This window comes from Schistosoma haematobium, chromosome 4 (assembly GCF_000699445.3).
Source record: "Schistosoma haematobium chromosome 4, whole genome shotgun sequence".
Lineage (NCBI taxonomy): Eukaryota > Metazoa > Platyhelminthes > Trematoda > Strigeidida > Schistosomatidae > Schistosoma > Schistosoma haematobium.
In genome coordinates this window covers 30,675,954-30,694,101 of record NC_067199.1, presented here as the reverse complement: position 1 = coordinate 30,694,101, position 18,148 = coordinate 30,675,954, and the positions used below count along the sequence as shown (strand labels likewise).

Here is an 18,148-nt window from a genome sequence, read left to right as displayed (position 1 = left end):
TGAGGCAATTTTGCATATTTTTCAGCTCCTGTGAAGAAAATGAATATGCTATTTTAAGATCATCTGCACATAGAAGGGGCATACCTACACGAAAACTTTCACAAATATCATTGACAAACACTAAAAACAGCAAAGAGTCCAAGACACTACCTTATATACGCCACTTCTAACATGGACAGCGTTAGACTATGAAGAGGTAATTTTAACTATTTGATGTCGATTGCTGAGAAAGGAATCAAACCAAGCTAGCAAAGGATTTTGAATCCCGTAAGATGAGACTTTACTTATAAGAAGTTGATGGCTAACCATGTCGAAGGCTTTAGAAATGTCCAGATATAGCACTAAGACTAGATATCCTCGGCTGCGTAGAGAATAGACTAAATTAAAGAAGTTAAAATGACATGTCATGCAAGAACGATTTTTAAGAAATCCATGTTGAGTATCACTGATAAATTTTGCAGCGATTAAATAGTTGGAAAGTTCATCACTTATAATTTTTTCTATAATCCTAGAGATAAGTGGAGCAATATTTATCGGCCGACATTTGTTCATGTCAGTCTTATCTCCAAATTTGTAACGTGGTATGATGTATGCGGTTTTCCGACAGTAAGAGTAAGAACCAGTTTCCACAAAGAGAGTAAACAGCTATAGAAGAAGTGGAATATCTGGACCACCATATTTGTAGAGGAAGGATGGAATCCCGTCAGCTTCATGACCTCTCGAAAGCTTAAGGGCATTTATAATGATGATGTCACAGGTATTCAGTGTTTGACAACGCTTCTACCAGTAACACCTTCTAATGTATTTCGTTCCCACCCAGAGAAATCAAAAGACAGAGTCGAGGAGATCGGAAGAGTATATTTGGCGATGACCAATATATCGGAATTCTCTGATCTAATCTGGCTAGCGATTGCGGTTGATGTTGAGCACGGCGTTACCACACGTGATCTGGTGCGGATGCCTGACCGAGCGCCTTCAGCTAGATGAGTCCACTAAAACATATGGTCAGCATCCAATGTCGAAAACTTACATAGCTATTTATTTTGGGGATTTATTTACCGCTTCAGATCACTCCCCCCCCTAGTGGGGCAGTGACGACCCTAAGACGTGGCCAGCCAGAAGTTTAAACCCAACGAGTTTGTCGTTGGTAAACACTCTTCTGATAGCTTACTAAGTGTAGCGGCGTCTGGTTGTCTTTCCTTACTATATGGGACCGAGGTACAACATAGTAAAAAGAGAAAGAGTTACAACGAAAATTTCGACTCCTCGTAAACTGCATCGTTCTTTTCCAGTCGTCCTGGAAAAGAAAAAAGAAAGTGTAAGTGCATGTCGAAATACACTCGTATGTGCGTAAAAACACAATGTCGGCGAAAAAATGGAAAATATACTCAAGCACACGTAATAGCGTTAAAAAAATGTTTTTTTGTTTTGTTTTTTTGTTTTTTTAAATAAAAATATAAATATATAGGCATAATAAAATTGTCTTTTTTTTAAAAAAAATTATATATCGTTAAAAAGAAAGATTGGGATAATATAAAATGTCGAGTAGTGCCTTACGTGCAGTAGTCGTTTAAATGTTCTGGAAATCTTACTCTTCTTCCAGAACGCGTCGTTTTACGTTTATTTTCAGATACATTCGGAGTATCATCGCTAGTGTTGGTTGTCGGTTGAGGAACTATGAGTGTAGGAGTCACGTTGTGCGATTGTACCGAAGGAAAGTCGACATGAATGGGATTTCCTTCTAAATACGCTGCTTTTAAGCGATCGATGCTGATGCTATCGTTTGTTCCGTTCTTGTCGACTATATAGTACTTAGATTCACGTTGAAGAACTTTGAAGGGTCCTTCGTATGCTGATTCTAAGGGTCGTCGATGCGAGTCTCGACGAATGAAAACGTGTGTACTATATCGTAAGTCAGGTTGAACGAAAACATCAGTTGATTGAGGTCGAGTGGAAACAGGTTTAACTGAACGCATTGCGTTTGTAAGCCTGTTCGTGTAGGAGGTTAGATCCATGTTCATTGAAGAGGATGAAGGATCCACGAATTCTCCTGGAAGTCGAAGTGTCGTTCCATAAACGAGTTGAGACGCAGTGTATCCAATGTCAGCTTTCACTGCATTGCGGATACCTAGTAAGACAAGTGGAAGAGCGTCGGTCCACTGTGAAACGTTTACAGCTGATAGTGAAGCTTTTAGTTGTCGGTGAAAACGTTCTACCAACCCGTTTGCTTGTGGATGGTAGGCGGTCGTTCGGAAGCGAGTGATTCCTAAAAGTGTGGTCAGACGACGGAAAAGTTCAGATTCAAACTGACGTCCGCGGTCTGTAGTGATGGTTGAAGGGCAACCGAAGTTTGCTACCCATCGTTCGACAAAGGTGCGGGCCACTGTTTCAGCAGTGATGTCCTTGATAGGCACTGCTTCTGGCCATCGAGTGAAACGGTCTACGCAGGTTAAGAGATAAGAGTATCCATTTGAATCTGGTAAAGGTCCTACCAAATCCAGATGAACATGGTCGAAACGAGCATCGGGAGTTTTAAACGAGCCTAAGGGACATTTATTGTGTCTGATAACCTTGGATTTTTGGCAGCTTACACAGGAGCGTGCCCACTCCCTCACGTCTTTATTCATTCCAGGCCAGCAAAACCTTTCTGCTATAAGCTTGATGGTTGCACGAACACCTGGATGAGAAAGTTTGTGCAATGTGTTGAAGACATTGCGTCGATAATGTTTCGGCACGATTGGGCGATCCCTACCTGTAGATGTGTCACAAAGTAAGGTTTCCTTACCTGTTCTCATCTGTTTGATGCGTAGTTTAAGTGTTGTGGACGATAACTCGTGCTGAAGATCACTGTCTTCTTTTTGAAGCTCGGCGAGTTTAAGAAGGTCGATTCCTTGGAAACTGTTCAAGGAAGTTATGCGAGATAAAGCGTCTGCAACTAGATTGTTTGCTCCAGAGATGTGTTGAATATCCGAAGTAAACTGCGAAATGTAGTCCAGTTGTCGAGACTCACGGGGAGAGTACTTGTTAGAAGGAGAGCTTAGCGAGAAAGTGAGCGGTTTATGGTCCGTGAAAAGAGTGAATTCACGGCCTTCGATATAGTGTTGGAAATGCCGTACAGCACAATACATAGCTAGAAGTTCCCTACCGAATGTGCTGTACCTCGATTCGGTGTCTAGCAACCTTCTAGAGAAAAATGCCAAGGGTTGCCAGGAGTTGTTAACCCATTGTTGTAAGACTCCTCCGATTGCCGAGTCGGATGCGTCTACTGCGATGCTAATGGGTGCTCGGGTGTCCTGATGTGCGAGCATTGTTGCTTTAGCAATCAGTTCCTTAACTGTGGAGAATGCTTTTCGTGCGGTGTCGTCCAAATTAATGGATTTCGCATTTCCACGAAGTTGGTCGGTCAGAGGTTTCATAAGTAATGCGCATTTCGGTATGAAACGTCTATAGAAACTTACCAGGCCGTTGAACGTGCGTAATTGCTTGACGGTGGTCGGTTCTGGGTAATCCAGAATGGCCGCCACTTTGGTCCTAAGAGGTCGAATGCCTTGAGCATCGATAGTGTGTCCCAGAAAGTCTAACGAGTCGGTTCCGAATTGGCATTTCTGAACGTTTACAGTAATGCCATGTTTTTGAAGTCGTTCGAAAACAAGATCCAGATGCTTGAGATGTGTTTCTCTGTCCGGACTTGCGATTAGACAGTCATCAACATACGCGTGTACGAAGTTGAGACCTCGAAAAACGTCATCTATGAATCTTTGGAATGTTTGAGCAGCGTTCCTTAGACCGAAAGGCATTCGCAAAAATTCATAGAGTCCGAAGGGAGTTATGATAGCTGTTTTCTGTATGTCGTCAGTAGCCATAGGGATTTGGTTATATGCTTTAACTAAGTCGATTTTCGAAAAGACAGTTGTAACTTTCAAGGTAGCTGTCAAATCGTGAATGTGAGGCAACGGGTAACGATCGGGAATGGTTTTCGCGTTCAATCGCCGATAGTCACCAGTTGAACGCCAATCGTTGCTGTCCTTTTTAGGGACCATGTGCAACGGAGATGCATATGGGCTACTTGACGGTCGTATGATTCCTAAGTCCATCATGTGATCGAATTCGTTTTTCGCTAACCTTAGCTTTTCGGGAGCTAGTCGTCGTGCTTTAGAGAATACAGGTGGTCCTGTAGTCGTGATGTGATGTGTAACATTGCTGGTTACACACGGCAGTTTCGGTTGAGTTTGTTGTATCCCAGGGTACTTATCGAGTAGTGGTTGATAGATTGGGTCTATCATATGTTTAACTGTGACTGGGGATACTCTACAACCAGTAAAAGAAGTTACGCAAACGAACAAATTAGTGTTTCCGTCTACTAGCCTCCGTTTGCGAGTGTCGATGATCAGATTGTGGTGTTGTAGAAGGTACATACCAATGACTGGTATAGAAACATCTGCAACAACGAAAATCCAGTGTATCGGTTTGCGTAAACCCACGTTAAGGTAAACGTACCTTTTGCCATACGTAGCGATCGGTTTTCCGTTTGCCGCCTGTAAGTTTAGGGTCGATTCGTGAAGCCGGTCGTTAGGATTTGCTGGGAGAACGCTAACTTCTGCGCCAGTGTCGACGAGGTAGCGAACTCTCGTTGTCACATCTGTGACGAATAACAGACGGCTTTGTTCGCCGGCTACGGTTGCCGTTAACGCGTGCCGGTTTGGAAGTTTCCCGAATTGCTTTTCGAATCAGTCGGTTTCGTGTTGGGAAAATTGCAGGGTTTTCTGCAATTTCTGGAAAACTTTCCATACTGGTTATGATACCAGCACCAGTCGGGGTTATCTGTCTCTCGTGGTCTAGAGACAGATCGCTTACGAGAAATGCTTCTACGTGGTGTGCGCGATCTCTTACGGTCGGTACGAAGACTAAGATAACGCGTGAGTGTGTGACATAAGTCGTTTATATCATTCTGAGTCGTTTGAGGTTTTTCTTTGACTGAAAATACCTCGGTGGTAGAAGGTTTCGTAATTTCTAAAATGCGGTCGGCAGATGCAGCTAGCTCGTCTAAGGCGTTGTTCTGGAACGAGACCAGAACTGCTTGCACCTGTTGGGGAAGTTTTGACAAGAAGAGTTGTTTGAATAGACCTTCGTCGAAAGTTCTTGGGCCTATTACCTCTCTCATCCGTTGCAACATGTCCGACGCAGAACCGTGTTGCAGGTCGATGTTATTGAAGAGTTGATCTAACCTTTGTCGATCGGTTAGGTCTCCTCGTTTAAGAATCGAGCGTTTTAATATTTCGTAAGGATCGGAAACATCACTAGTAAACATACTAGGTGTTACATACCTTTTGAATTCGCGCGGTAGTGCCTTGACTACTGCGAGGAATTGTGCACGTGTGTCGATCACGCCGTGCTCGTGGAAGTCGGCTTCCGCGTAGCAAAACCAGGCTTCGATGTTGTCGGGCCAGAAAGGCATCAGTTGAAACGAAGGTGGGGACAAAGTCTTAAGCTTGAGTACGTTAGGTGTCTGTTCAGTCATGAAGTATGAAGTACGATAATGAACGAGGGGAAAATATATATATATCCAAGAAAAAACACGAAAAAAATCACAATGTTTAAAAAAAAATAAAAAATAAGGCAATGATATATAAAAATCCCAAAAAGGAACAGACTCACAGTTGCAATTAGGTGTACCAGATCACGTCAGTCTCACCAATGATGATGTCACAGGTATTCAGTGTTTGACAACGCTTCTACCAGTAACACCTTCTAATGTATTTCGTTCCCACCCAGAGAAATCAAAAGACAGAGTCGAGGAGATCGGAAGAGTATATTTGGCGATGACCAATATATCGGAATTCTCTGATCTAATCTGGCTAGCGATTGCGGTTGATGTTGAGCACGGCGTTACCACACGTGATCTGGTGCGGATGCCTGACCGAGCGCCTTCAGCTAGATGAGTCCACTAAAACATATGGTCAGCATCCAATGTCGAAAACTTACATAGCTATTTATTTTGGGGATTTATTTACCGCTACAATAACTTTATTAATTTTCATGCATGTGAAGGAGATAGACTTTATTGAGTTGCTAGTCACGCACATAACTCTTGAAGCAGAGCCACTTATGATTTCTACACCATTCGCAGAAATACCACTGAAAAGATCTGCTATAGTTTTGGAGTCGTATATAAAAGTGCTATTGTGCTGGATGCATGGTATATCAACATTTTGCGTTGCCTTGGCGCGTTTATCGAAAAGAAGAGTTAAGTTTTTTACTTTTGAGTTAGTAATAAGTGCTAGTAGCTCCTCAGTAATGACTATCACATGAAAAAAAGTTATCCCAGTCTGAAAGTTTAATCAGTGAATGCAGGAGGTCCCAGTCAGCATGTTTATGGTCTCCATATTGACAGGTTTTTTGAATGGGTCGATTATAAGATGGATAGATAGGGAGAGCACAAACTGCTATTTTATGATCACTGCTTTCAAATTCATCGTATACTTTTACAGATAGTAGGATGACATCTCTCTACTAAATATTAGATGAAGTATACTATCGCCTATAGTTGAGGCACGAACCCACTGTGACCAGCAGTGCATGTTAATGGTTGCCAAGATCCATTCACTGCATGACTGACAACTACCGGTACTCCAGTAAATCCCAGGATAATTGAAATCTCCAGTGATAACCTTAGCATTAAAGTTTAGAGCAGATGCATGTATGAATGCATTGATAATAAGATCATTCCCATTATTCGAACCATCAGGAGCTCCAAGGAGTAGACTATGATTCAGGGTGGTGACTGATATCCAGACTGATTGTGGTAAACTATTCAGGACACCATCTTCAACTTTATTAGTTGTTAGGGTATCCAAAGCATATATAATACAACCACCTCATCGTTTAGTTTCTCTGTCACAGCGATAGAGTCGATAGTTCTGGATATTCAATTCCGAATCAGATACTGCTTGAGAGCACCATGTTTCAGCGATAAGTATGAAAGAAGGCTTGGTTAGAAAAGCTAATGTTCTCAAGGATGAAATTTTGTTCAGAACTGGACGTGCATTGATAAGTAATAAGTTTAAAAAGGGAGTATGGAGTGTAAAAAACCGAGAGCTCCCCTATCGATGTTCTGTATTTTAAATTTGCATAGACTGTGGTTTGTTATATTTGACTGGTCATATGAGCTATCGCTTGAGCAAACTGTATTGCTAGTGAGACCAGGGAATTCTGAAGGTCATTTAATAATTATTTTGATAGAATGGATTGATTTGTTGAACTTGACTAGGCGGACAGTTTAGACAGGCACCTGCTAGTTGGGGTTGGGTTGATGGTGAGTAACCTAGTAGTCCATCTTGCCCGAATGGAAAGTGTCGAGAAAAGTTAGGTCTTAAAGGTTGATTATTTAAAACGTTTGAGAGTAACCGTGGGGCACATTGGTTCACTGCGGTCTGTCTAATATTAGGCCTGCTTACACCGTGATTGTAGTGGCCATCTTGTGAGACAGTTGAATCAAGTGTGCCCTTATAAACTCCCCTACAATGCGTAGGTTAAAGCATGGTGTCGGGAAGTATGTTCTTATTTTTATTTGGTAGGGGCGTCGTAATATTTTTGTTATTGGGCCTAGACCCAGAAGGTTCTGTACATACGTTCTTCTTAAGTGGCATAGACATTTTAATCTTGACAGTGTTTTAAGAGCTGTCGCATTATAACTAGGTATTTGCTTATGGGCTTCTAATGGTAAACTGGAAAACATCGGATTAGTGTCGTCGTTAGATCTACATTGGTTATTAGATGTCACTACAGGTATAATAGGCAAATTAGCACTCTTCGTTGGTAAATCAGAGTACTCGATAACACGAGATAGGGTAGCTGCATCAGTGGATCCAACAGCTAATGCATCGTGATTTGTTATGATCTCAACACCTTTATTTTCGTTCAAGGTACGTTTTTGAGTAAGTCTTTGGTTAGTGGTCTTATCTGGGACTATAAGACCGTTTCTAAACTTCGTGAGGGCACAGATTAGCCGTTCGGATTCTTTGAACTGTTCAGCTAATATATGAGAATCGAATCAGGACAACACCTGGCACGAGTATTTCTGGTGCTTTTTATTAAGTCGAATGCATTGGTATGGACTGTCTTGAAGGTTGAATGCTTTTAATATCGAGTTCCTTACAGTTTTAATAGGGATTTTGTCAGGTATATTATAGACAATCACGTTATTACGAGAGATTATCGGCTTGGTAACTTCACTAGCAATAAAATCGATAACAGATTCTGCTTTTATAATGTCACCAAGTTCCGGAAAAACGATATCCTTTGACAAAAGCAGTTTAAGGGTTGATAGTGTCTTTATTTCTTGTTTCAAATGATCATGCTTTGATAAAGAGCTAACAAGTGACTCAACTTCAAAACGCATGTCGTTTAGTTGTTTTAAGATAGTGTTTAATTCATTCTTGATATTATCGATACTTTTTGATCTTGAGGTGGAACTCATTATTAAATTAGAGACGAAGTCATCCAGCAGCAGGTGTGGTGTAAGGCCACTCCCAACATTATCAGATTCAAAAGGAGTAGCGGAGTATATGATAGAGGTAATAACATCATTGTTATCATTTGAAGAATTAGGGCTTTTCCGAGCTCGTTTTTTGACAGTCGATCCATTTCACTTTAAGTATTAATTCTGATGTTATAAACTAGGATTCAACAATATTCAAACAATATATCTTAGAAACCGAGTTATCGTAACGCAAACTTCGAAAGTACCGCACGCTTGTTTTCTCTGATGGGCTTCGTTTCTCTTATTGTTTATCTGTAGTGACATGAAAATGAAATATATGTACTCAAAAACCATTCTCGTATTTGGAATCTTTTATTTCAGTATTTACTAACGTGAATTAAGTCAATGATTAGATATGGGGATAGGCGCGATGTATATCTCGTTAATATTATCATACGATAAGGTTGGAGTCAATCATGGGCAACAATAACTTGAAGCATTTCAAAAATGCATTCAAGTACCTTTAAGAAGCCGAATCCTATATGTTTGGAATAATCAAGCTTACCATCACTTTGATTGCGTGGCTTCTCAAATTACGAATGACGTGATAGGAAGCCTCCATGGAGTAAAAACATAGATGATCACTTTTAAATTTCATGGCGAGACCACTATAGTAAGTGCATTGCGAAGTAAACTACTCGGGTGACTGACCATCTCTAGTATTTAGCCATAAACTAATACATGAAAATTTGTACCGAAAAACATTCATTTAACTTGAATAAGGCACATTTCAATAACTAACCATTTAAGAGGAAACAGATCAATTCCATGTAAGTGGAATAAATGACAGATAGTCATATATGCTAAGCCAGCAATATCTCAGAAAGGTTTAAGTATGAAAATGCCACAGGTATTCGAGGTTTAACAATGTCTTTGCACGCAACACCATCGTCGAAGTATACTGGCCCAGTCAAATCAGAAGTCATAATTAAAGGGGTTCGAAGATATATTTGAGAAGCTCTCGATCGTCTGGTCTAAACTGGCTAGCAATTGAAAGAGATGCGTAACACGGCCTATCCACTAGTGATCTGGTACGGATGCGTGACCGAGCGCCTTCAGCTAGACCGTATCCAACAAAACTAACGAGGTCAGCAGCAATATTGAAGATATATAGAATTACGTATTTTGGGTATCCACATACTGCTAAAAGTGTTTCCAGGATTTAATTAAATACAACAGTGCTTTTGTTATCCAAAACTTTAGAAAATAACCGGAATAAAGTTGAAGTGGAAGTTAACAACGTACTGAACGATGTACATTATTAATAGAACAAACAGAATCACCACATAGTAGGTATCTTTGACGTGATTTTTGAGCACTATCTTGTTAGCAGCTTTTGGCTGTTATGCGTTTTGTTCATTTAAAATATGACCATTGGTTTTTACGATCAAGAGTAAAAGAAAAAAACGAAGATCGACTGCGCTTTGGTTATAGTATGTCAGGTTCCACAAAATGTTACTGGTTTGATTATTGGCTGTAAAAAAGCGATATAGTGATAAGTAATTTCGATAAGTTTACTAGATTGGCTGGTAGACGCCCATGGGAACTAAGTATGTACTCTCATGTTAATCCTTTCCAAGTATTCGCACAACGGAGTAGCTTAAACATAACACGTGTAATTAAGCGTAGGATTTATATCTAATGGTTCATTCATCGTCGTCTGTAACAGACACAGTTAATTATCACACAAAGTTGATGACACTGACGTCATAACTATAATTGAGTGAGGTTTCATTCGTATGACAGTCGAAAGCTTGCCATGAATGGACAAGACTGTATATCGTGACAAATATTGGAGTTATATAGTAAGAATAATTACAAATGCACATTACAGTGCATGGTTATCTATCACGGTTAGTGAATATCTTTCGTAGTAATCTAATATTTTGTGTATTATCAATTTGGATATTTTTTTGTCACGTGAAGGAAACCCATTACGAATACAGTTAGTGTTTATGCCATACCTCCTCTGGTGGATATAGATTATCCAGTATTTGGTTCAGTGGAATAAATTCTTAGGATAATCAACCATTTAAGAAAATCCACATCCTAGATAAACATGTGGCAAAGTCAGTGTCAAAGAGTTTTAAGATAAATTTTGTTCGGATATAGAGTATCAAGGAAGTGAAAAACTAACCATAGTGAGATCATTAATAAACTTCCACTGAAATTTTAGTTTACTACAGCACGGCACCAGATATTAATCCATAGTGGAAAATGTATTCAGATATGAAAGTCACATTACGCTTTTCCTACGATTTACGTCAACTTAAGATATCAATAAAAAATATTTGCTCCCGCTAAAGTGATCCATTTTATACTTATGAGAATACAAAGTAATTCCAAATAAGAATAGAACAGCTGTCCCGGGCTCTTTGGTTGTTAACCAGTCAGTCACTGAAAAAATTCACCTTTAAGTTATCTAGGACAACAAAATAAGAGAAAATCATTCAACACCTGTAAGCAATTGTGACAAAGTAAATCAAATCTTTGGCCAGATTCACTAATTCGATTGTTTTAGATATGTTTACCAGCATTTATTTGTCCAAAAATGTTTTTCATTTATTTGATTATAGTTAGCATATAAAATACTAAAAACATGCTTTCTTTCTAGCGACTCATTTAGAACTACAATCAGTCGAAAATAACGGAGAATCTTGATATATAATCATCATATGACTTGAAAAAAGATATATAAATAAATGGAGGTTTTAAATACCTAACAATTATACTTTCTTATGACATTTTAATCGACAGCAAGTTATAATTTAAAAATAACTACAGACTAATGAAGTTGTCAAAAATACTCAGATAAATTATTAAACATTTTAGCTGTAAAAGTACCTAACCTTTAATGAATTAACTAAAGTACACGACAATACAGAACGTACCTATTAGAGGAATATTTCCAATAGAATTTGTGAGAAACAAGCAAAAGATATTAAAACAATATTTTATTTGATGGAAAAGTAATTATCATTTGTTCACGTTTATTAGACGATCTGGAAATTAAATAATAATATTGGATGGCAAATAATATACTGAATAACTTTATTTATTTGTATTTACTATGTATTAACTAGTGTATGGTGCAGTCAATGTTGTCGTACGACGCCACAAACCAGGGTTATACGGATTATCATAGATACCTCTAGGTACTGAATTTCTGCGAAGTTTTTCTTTTAATGCTTCATCTGGATGTTGTGGACCGCGTTTTCTAGGTTGAAACGATTCCGGTCGTTTCATATCATTTGTAAATACACGACAGATGAATATACAGTCATAGCAATAACCACCATATCCATGATAGCTTCTTTTATTGTCTTTTTTCATTTTTCGACAGACCAAAATATATCCAAAACTAATTTCATTTAACAAAAATAAGCTGATAAAAATGAAAATAAATTTTTTGTTTAACATCACTTATACAGACAAGGTCAAGTTAAAACTAAAAAACTAAAACAAATAACCAAATCTTTCAATTTCCAGTACATTAAATATTTTGCACTTCCTCATGACAACATCAATGAACTATTGATTAGAAGTGCACATTACATTCAATTACCGAAAATTATATTCCTATCAGAATTATATATATGAAGGAATAGTTTTTTAGTTAGACGTTCATCATCATGCTAGACTAACATCGTCATTTTATAATTGTATACTAAATTATTACCGATCAAATGATTGGGTGTCAATAATATTAATTTTTTAATTTTTGATTTAACAAAAATATATCAGAATTTGAAATTACGGTTGGTTTTCAAGTTTTAGTGCATATTATATTGTATAAACTAAGTAATTTGAAACAGGATGTTAGCAAAATTTGTAATATTTTGTTAAAGATAAGAAGTGTCCGTTTAATTAGCCAAATAAATAAATCAGTTACATACAATGTAACTTGGGAATTTAAAACAAGTTGCATAAGGTTAAGTTAAGAGTAATAAGAAAAAAGGTGGGATAAGTCATTCAAACAGTTTATAGCACTGATTACGTAAGTTTACAAGTCAAAATTGGAATATGTAATGGCAGTTTACGGAAGCAACAAACGATTTACTAGTTTATCAGCAGCGGTTAGGAAATAATAAAACAAAATCCTCAGTAGTGTGTTTCAGATTGATGAGCAGAAACTTAGTGTAGAGGCGTACAGTTATGGCAATGATTTTCAAACTAAATAGGGGTACAGTAACATTACTTTTGATTCATGAGTTTAATGATCATATATTGTTGAAGTATCGTTATGTCTACTAATTGGTTGACTTGATCAGACAAAAACCAATGTATTAATATCAGCATAAGAAGAATTACATTTGTCCAGTTAGGCATATGATTCGTTTATTCAGTCTTCTAGCGGTAATTCTAACTAAATGCAATTAGTCAAATAAATACATCAGTGCCATTTCCATGACCATTCACTGAGTACGATTCATTATCATTGATTTTAAATTTGGAGGTCGCAGATATCATTTGTTCTTACCTCGCTTTTTTTCAGAAATTGTGGCTTATTCCAACTTGAATTCCTTTAAAAGCAAATAACTAGAAGTATGGCAATAATGATAAAAAATCAAATAGTCAGATGACTAACGAGTTTGATTAAAAACTTATGGGGGGAATTCCATTCAATATATGCAAGTGTGATTGGTCTTACACTTTATGTAGAGTAACTGCCGACGATGTCGTTCACAGCATCAATCAAAACTTTGTGAATGAACCACTTAACTCAGAAGACACAATATAATACAAGACATAAGTCAAAAATTCAGACCAAAACTTTCAAAGTGGTAAGTAACCACGATCTAACATTATAACCAACATATTAAAAAGATATACCATTAAAAAAGACGTTAAGTCAAAACCAACTTGATATGGGATTTTGTTTTATTGTCATCTACTTTGTCAACAGACATGAATTTGCAATTTATACAAGCCCATAAACCATACAAACAATACGAAAAGTGTTCAAAAATTATTATAAAAGAACCATTAGGACTTTCAGAAATTATAAAAACCACTTATTTTATATATTTACAAGTAAATAGGTTAAAATTAAGAAATGGTAAGACTGAAAGCAATCGTTCCTCATTGAAAATCGTCAAAAAGTAATAAGAACTTAAAATTCATTGAAATAGTTTAACTGTTCTACACATAACGTTATGAAATGAGACCAAAATCTAATCATATCAATCAAAAGGGAAAGATAAAAAATATCCAAATGAGTTACAAAGAATTATGTTCATGAAAAAAGTTTACGCGTGATAAATAGATCCAAGTGCTGATGGTATGCTTGTAAAGGTTGGTGGTGGTATTTTGCCAAGTACATACTGCTTTGGTAACACTTCCGTATAATTGTTTGTTCTGATGACACAAAAAACTACCAAGAAAAACAAGAATAGCGGTAAACCTACAATAGCTACAAGAATTCCTGCTATCCAAACATCTTCACGTACTCTAGCTATTCCAACAGAAATCATTAAACAACTTAAAATGCACAAAATCATTCCAGCAGCCAGTAATGGAATATCTATTTTTGTTTTTCTGTACAATTCTATTTCACACATTTTAGGATATTTTCTTGTCTAATATTTTCTGATTTAAATCGAGATCAAGATAAATCCAAGGAATAGAACATATATTAGATTGAAAGAGTTAAAGCATCAAGATTGAAATGATGGAAATTAATCCACTGGACGTTGTATTTGTGTTCACTTATCGATATAAGATCACAGTTCAGTGCGATTTATTATCTGTTAAAAGAAAATTAGAAAATGAACGGTATTCTACAAAAAATTATGTTAATTTTTCATTCTATCGGAAAATTCAAAAAATGTAATGTGAAATAACTTGAACGATTTTCAGTAACTCCATTACGATATTTTGATCATACTTCTGAACATGCTCATGGTTATGTTTTGAAACTGACTTTCTACGTTTTTTATGTTAATTAGCTAAGTGCTGAAATTCCTAGCAATATTTAATGTTAGGTCAGGCAATCAATTCAAAGAGTTCAGAATATTCATACCAATTAAAAGCCTCCTTGAGAAATGTACTCTCATCTTAGACCATTTTGGCACTAAATAGTTAAGAACAGATCACTACAAAGTCACGAAGAACCTCTGTGCAATAAACACAAGACATTTTGAAGTTCACGAAGGTTATCAAAATACTTTTGGGTAAAATTTCAACCACTGACGGAAATATTAACTACGGAATATAAAGATGAAACAAGGTTCCATGTATTCCTAAAACTAAACAACAAATAGCAAGATGAGATAAATATAAGGTGTGTGAAGTACCATAATGATCATTTTTAACCATGAATCACAGCAATATTATAAATTTCTTCGGGCATTCAATAGTTATGATTAATTATCCTTTATCAAGGAGTATTTTCAATTAATGCCAGAACAAGAATGTAGTAAAAACTAAATTCGACAATAATGGAAAATGCGTAGATCTTACATAAAACTGATTATACCGATAACATGAGTGAATGCTCCATATTTCACATAGTACTTCAATAAAATATCAGTTAATACTAATAATTTATGGAGAAAGAGATCATAATTCCCAAGTTTCTGATAACACCTACTTCAAACTCTGTAATTATAACATATCTTAGAAATTCTGAAAAATGAAGGTATTTTATTCTTGTTATTGCTTCAGTAATTCAATGAGTTTAAGAACAATCATTATGTAACTCAATTATTGATAACAGTGTGAAAGATTTCATGACCTAAAGCAACAAGACGATTCTACCAGAAATCAGAATGTACACCTAGGAAACGATCTATATATTTCTTGCAGATTCTCATCATGTTTTAAAGTCGTTTTCACAGTTGTGTCTCCTGAGATGCTTCTGACTTACATCCATATTTTTGGCCCGTTAAAAACGGAGTGGCAGAAGTTGACAAACGTGGATAACTTTATTATTTATATCAAAATTTGGGCAGCAACCATTACACGGTGACTGAGATGTCCGGAGCTTCTGAAGTACTCAATGCATCTAACCACTTCGCTCCCCGATCGATATCGCGCACATGGACAATATTTAGGTCGTTGAGGGAGGAAAAAGCTTCCTACGTACTTTATTATTTCTGTTTAACATACCAGATAGATTAAATGTATGGTCACTTTTCACTATATATATGCTAAAAGTGCAGCCTGGGATTATTTAGATAGGAAATCCAAAATTATACTGACAGAATAGTCTGACATTGTAATGAATCAAAGAAAAGAGAAATAAACGTAAACTCCTTCAAAGTTTGTAACTCAGCCATCATGAGGTTGAATTTACTCAGATATTGAGAACGTCTGCCTCGCATACAATAGACGAATAAAGTGAAACTATTAATTGGAAGTAAGTTGAAGAGACTGGGTAGCGAAATCACCGGAATATTTGAATTACACTTGTGAGATTCAATAAAGTTCACCATCGCTGAAAAAAAGTTGAAGACCGCCTAATAAGTTTCAGAAACTGGTCTGCGTAAAGATAGGCATGAATCCTGTTGAAAAGGTAAGCCAATTATTTATCTCCTGACCTTTAGGAAAAATGCCCCAAAATACCTCGGAATTAAATGACCAAGGATTACCGAAACTGACACGTCTAATTTTTCCCCAGCAAAGGATATTAAAAGTAAGATGCAAGGAGGAAACAACTCGTTTTGTGATCCATGGTCGGAAAGATTATTAATAAAGAAAAACTGGGGCCAATAGCGCTAGATGTTGTGAAAAGTCGTTGACAGCTCTGTTTACCTGTATTTTTTTAGACAAACGTGACGTATATCCCCAAAATTCTGGGGAATTTCCCCAGATCTGTGTATTTTTTGGGCGTTTGCGCAATTTGACCAAAACCTTTTATAGTGGCTTCCCCCAAAAACGACAAAATGTTCCGCAAAAATAGGGACATTAGGTGTAAAGGGAAATGTTACCACATTCGCTTGGCTGGTCGTAACTGGAACATTTAAAAGAACCGTAGATACAAACTTACGTTCCGTACCGTCAAAAATCTACGGGTTAAACAAAACACTTCACTACTCAGCTGTACGAGCAGTGAAAAAATCAAGGAAACGTTAACTATTTCAAACTGACACTCTTTACATTACAAAGTAAAACAAATGTAAAAGGTTTCAAAAGGTTATTGTAGCAACAGTTGTTTTTATTGATTGAGGAGTAGGCTGGTTACTGTTTTATTTTATACATGGCTTAAAAAAAGTTAATCCAAGTTAAGAGGACTTTACTGGAACTGTCCAAGTAATTTGAGTTAAAATTGGTAAATGAGGAATGATTTTTCACTAAAAGAAGAAGCAGATTTTTTTACGAGCCTTAGTTTTGCGACACTTTAACTCGAGTGAGTAACGTTTAGGCTTTTGTAGATGGAAATGTTAGTAATATACATTCTCTATGTTGTTCCCAATGTATTAAACGATAAATGTTGATCTCTGTCTTATATTTGTTCCGAATTTCGAGACATACTATACAGCTACGTTACTTAACTTCCCAATGAACCACTTTACAGTGTTTGTTGAAGTTATGGAAGGATATGATTTGATTTTAAATTCATGATCATCTGTTCAACCTAAAATTCCAACTCATATCTTGCCGAGAGGACTCGTTATTTTAATGTGCAAATTATCTATGCAAAGTATGCTCAGGGTTTATCATATTCATACCATGTGTTTCATATTTCGCTAGTCAGAGACTGAGATGTTTCTTGTAGCCTATATTGTTATAATCCAGCACAAGCTTGTAGCTGTAAATAAATCCTCAGAATCAATTGCACTGTAATTTTTCGACATCTGATTCTGACTGCATTTGTTTTGATGAACTCATCTAGCTGAAGGCGCTCGATCATGTTTCTACACTAGATCAAGAGTGAGTACGCTGTGATCAACTTCTCTTACAACCACCAGTCACCTCTCGAAATATCGGTAGCCTATCGAATTTATCTTCGAACCTTTTCGCTTCTGAATTCTGGTTTCACTGGGTTGGTATGTTTCGATTACAGAAGGTGTTACTGGTTGAGATGTTGTCAAATTCTAAGTACTTGTGGCATCTTTAAGGTCTATAACGACTCACGTGCAATTGAGTTTTTTCTCATTTAGCTCAATCAAGCCCTTTTGCTAACTTATTTAGCGGACAAAGTCATCCGCAGTATAACAACTTGTTGTACTTTTATTATTATTGTTCTTACATGAAATATGTGTGAACGAACATTGTTTACCGCCTACGCAGATATTCATTCTACTTGAGTCATATTTTGACCTTGTTAATTATTCGCTTATCAGTCTTGACTATTTTTATGAGAGCGTATATGTGTGTACACTTCACATCCCATATCTCATCACATGTCAGTAGTTTATTTTGTCCGCCTATGAATATTGAGTAACGCCTGGCTAAAAGTGAGTTGGCTTACCAGCCATCTCCCCTGCGCGTCATTTCTCTTTGTTCTATCGCATTCACTTTACATACAAAATATATGTATTCAAAGGCCATTCTCGTTAGCTGACTTATCTGAATTCCGTTATTGACTAACGCGATTTACGTCGATGATTGTATACGAGGATAGGTGATATATATATTTCAACAACAATCATCATTACGATATAA

The 18,148-nt window shown here is 36.9% G+C and overlaps 1 protein-coding gene across 2 annotated transcripts; it reads right to left on the bottom strand.

Annotated features, from left to right (window-relative positions):
* Positions 1 to 9,471: 9,471 nt before the first annotated feature.
* Positions 9,472 to 16,630, bottom strand: MS3_00007842 (uncharacterized protein). Of its 2 annotated transcripts, XM_051216186.1 has the most exons (3): positions 16,530 to 16,630; positions 11,431 to 14,286; positions 9,472 to 10,013 (listed from the first exon to the last, which is right to left on the bottom strand). In XM_051216186.1, exon 2 carries the CDS (start codon positions 11,957 to 11,959, stop codon positions 11,615 to 11,617), a length of 345 nt encoding a protein of 114 aa, XP_051066752.1. In that variant the 5' UTR covers positions 11,960 to 14,286; positions 16,530 to 16,630; the 3' UTR covers positions 9,472 to 10,013; positions 11,431 to 11,614. The 2 variants fall into 2 exon arrangements, with proteins under 2 accessions (XP_051066752.1, XP_051066753.1); XM_051216187.1 differs by lacking the exon at positions 9,472 to 10,013 and having other exon boundaries at positions 11,960 to 14,286; positions 16,539 to 16,622.
* Positions 16,631 to 18,148: the final 1,518 nt, after the last annotated feature.

Bases quoted from the DNA above. Each gene is read 5' to 3' on its own strand.
- MS3_00007842 (XM_051216186.1), bottom strand. From the start codon at position 11,959: ATGTTAAACAAAAAATTTATTTTCATTTTTATCAGCTTATTTTTGTTA.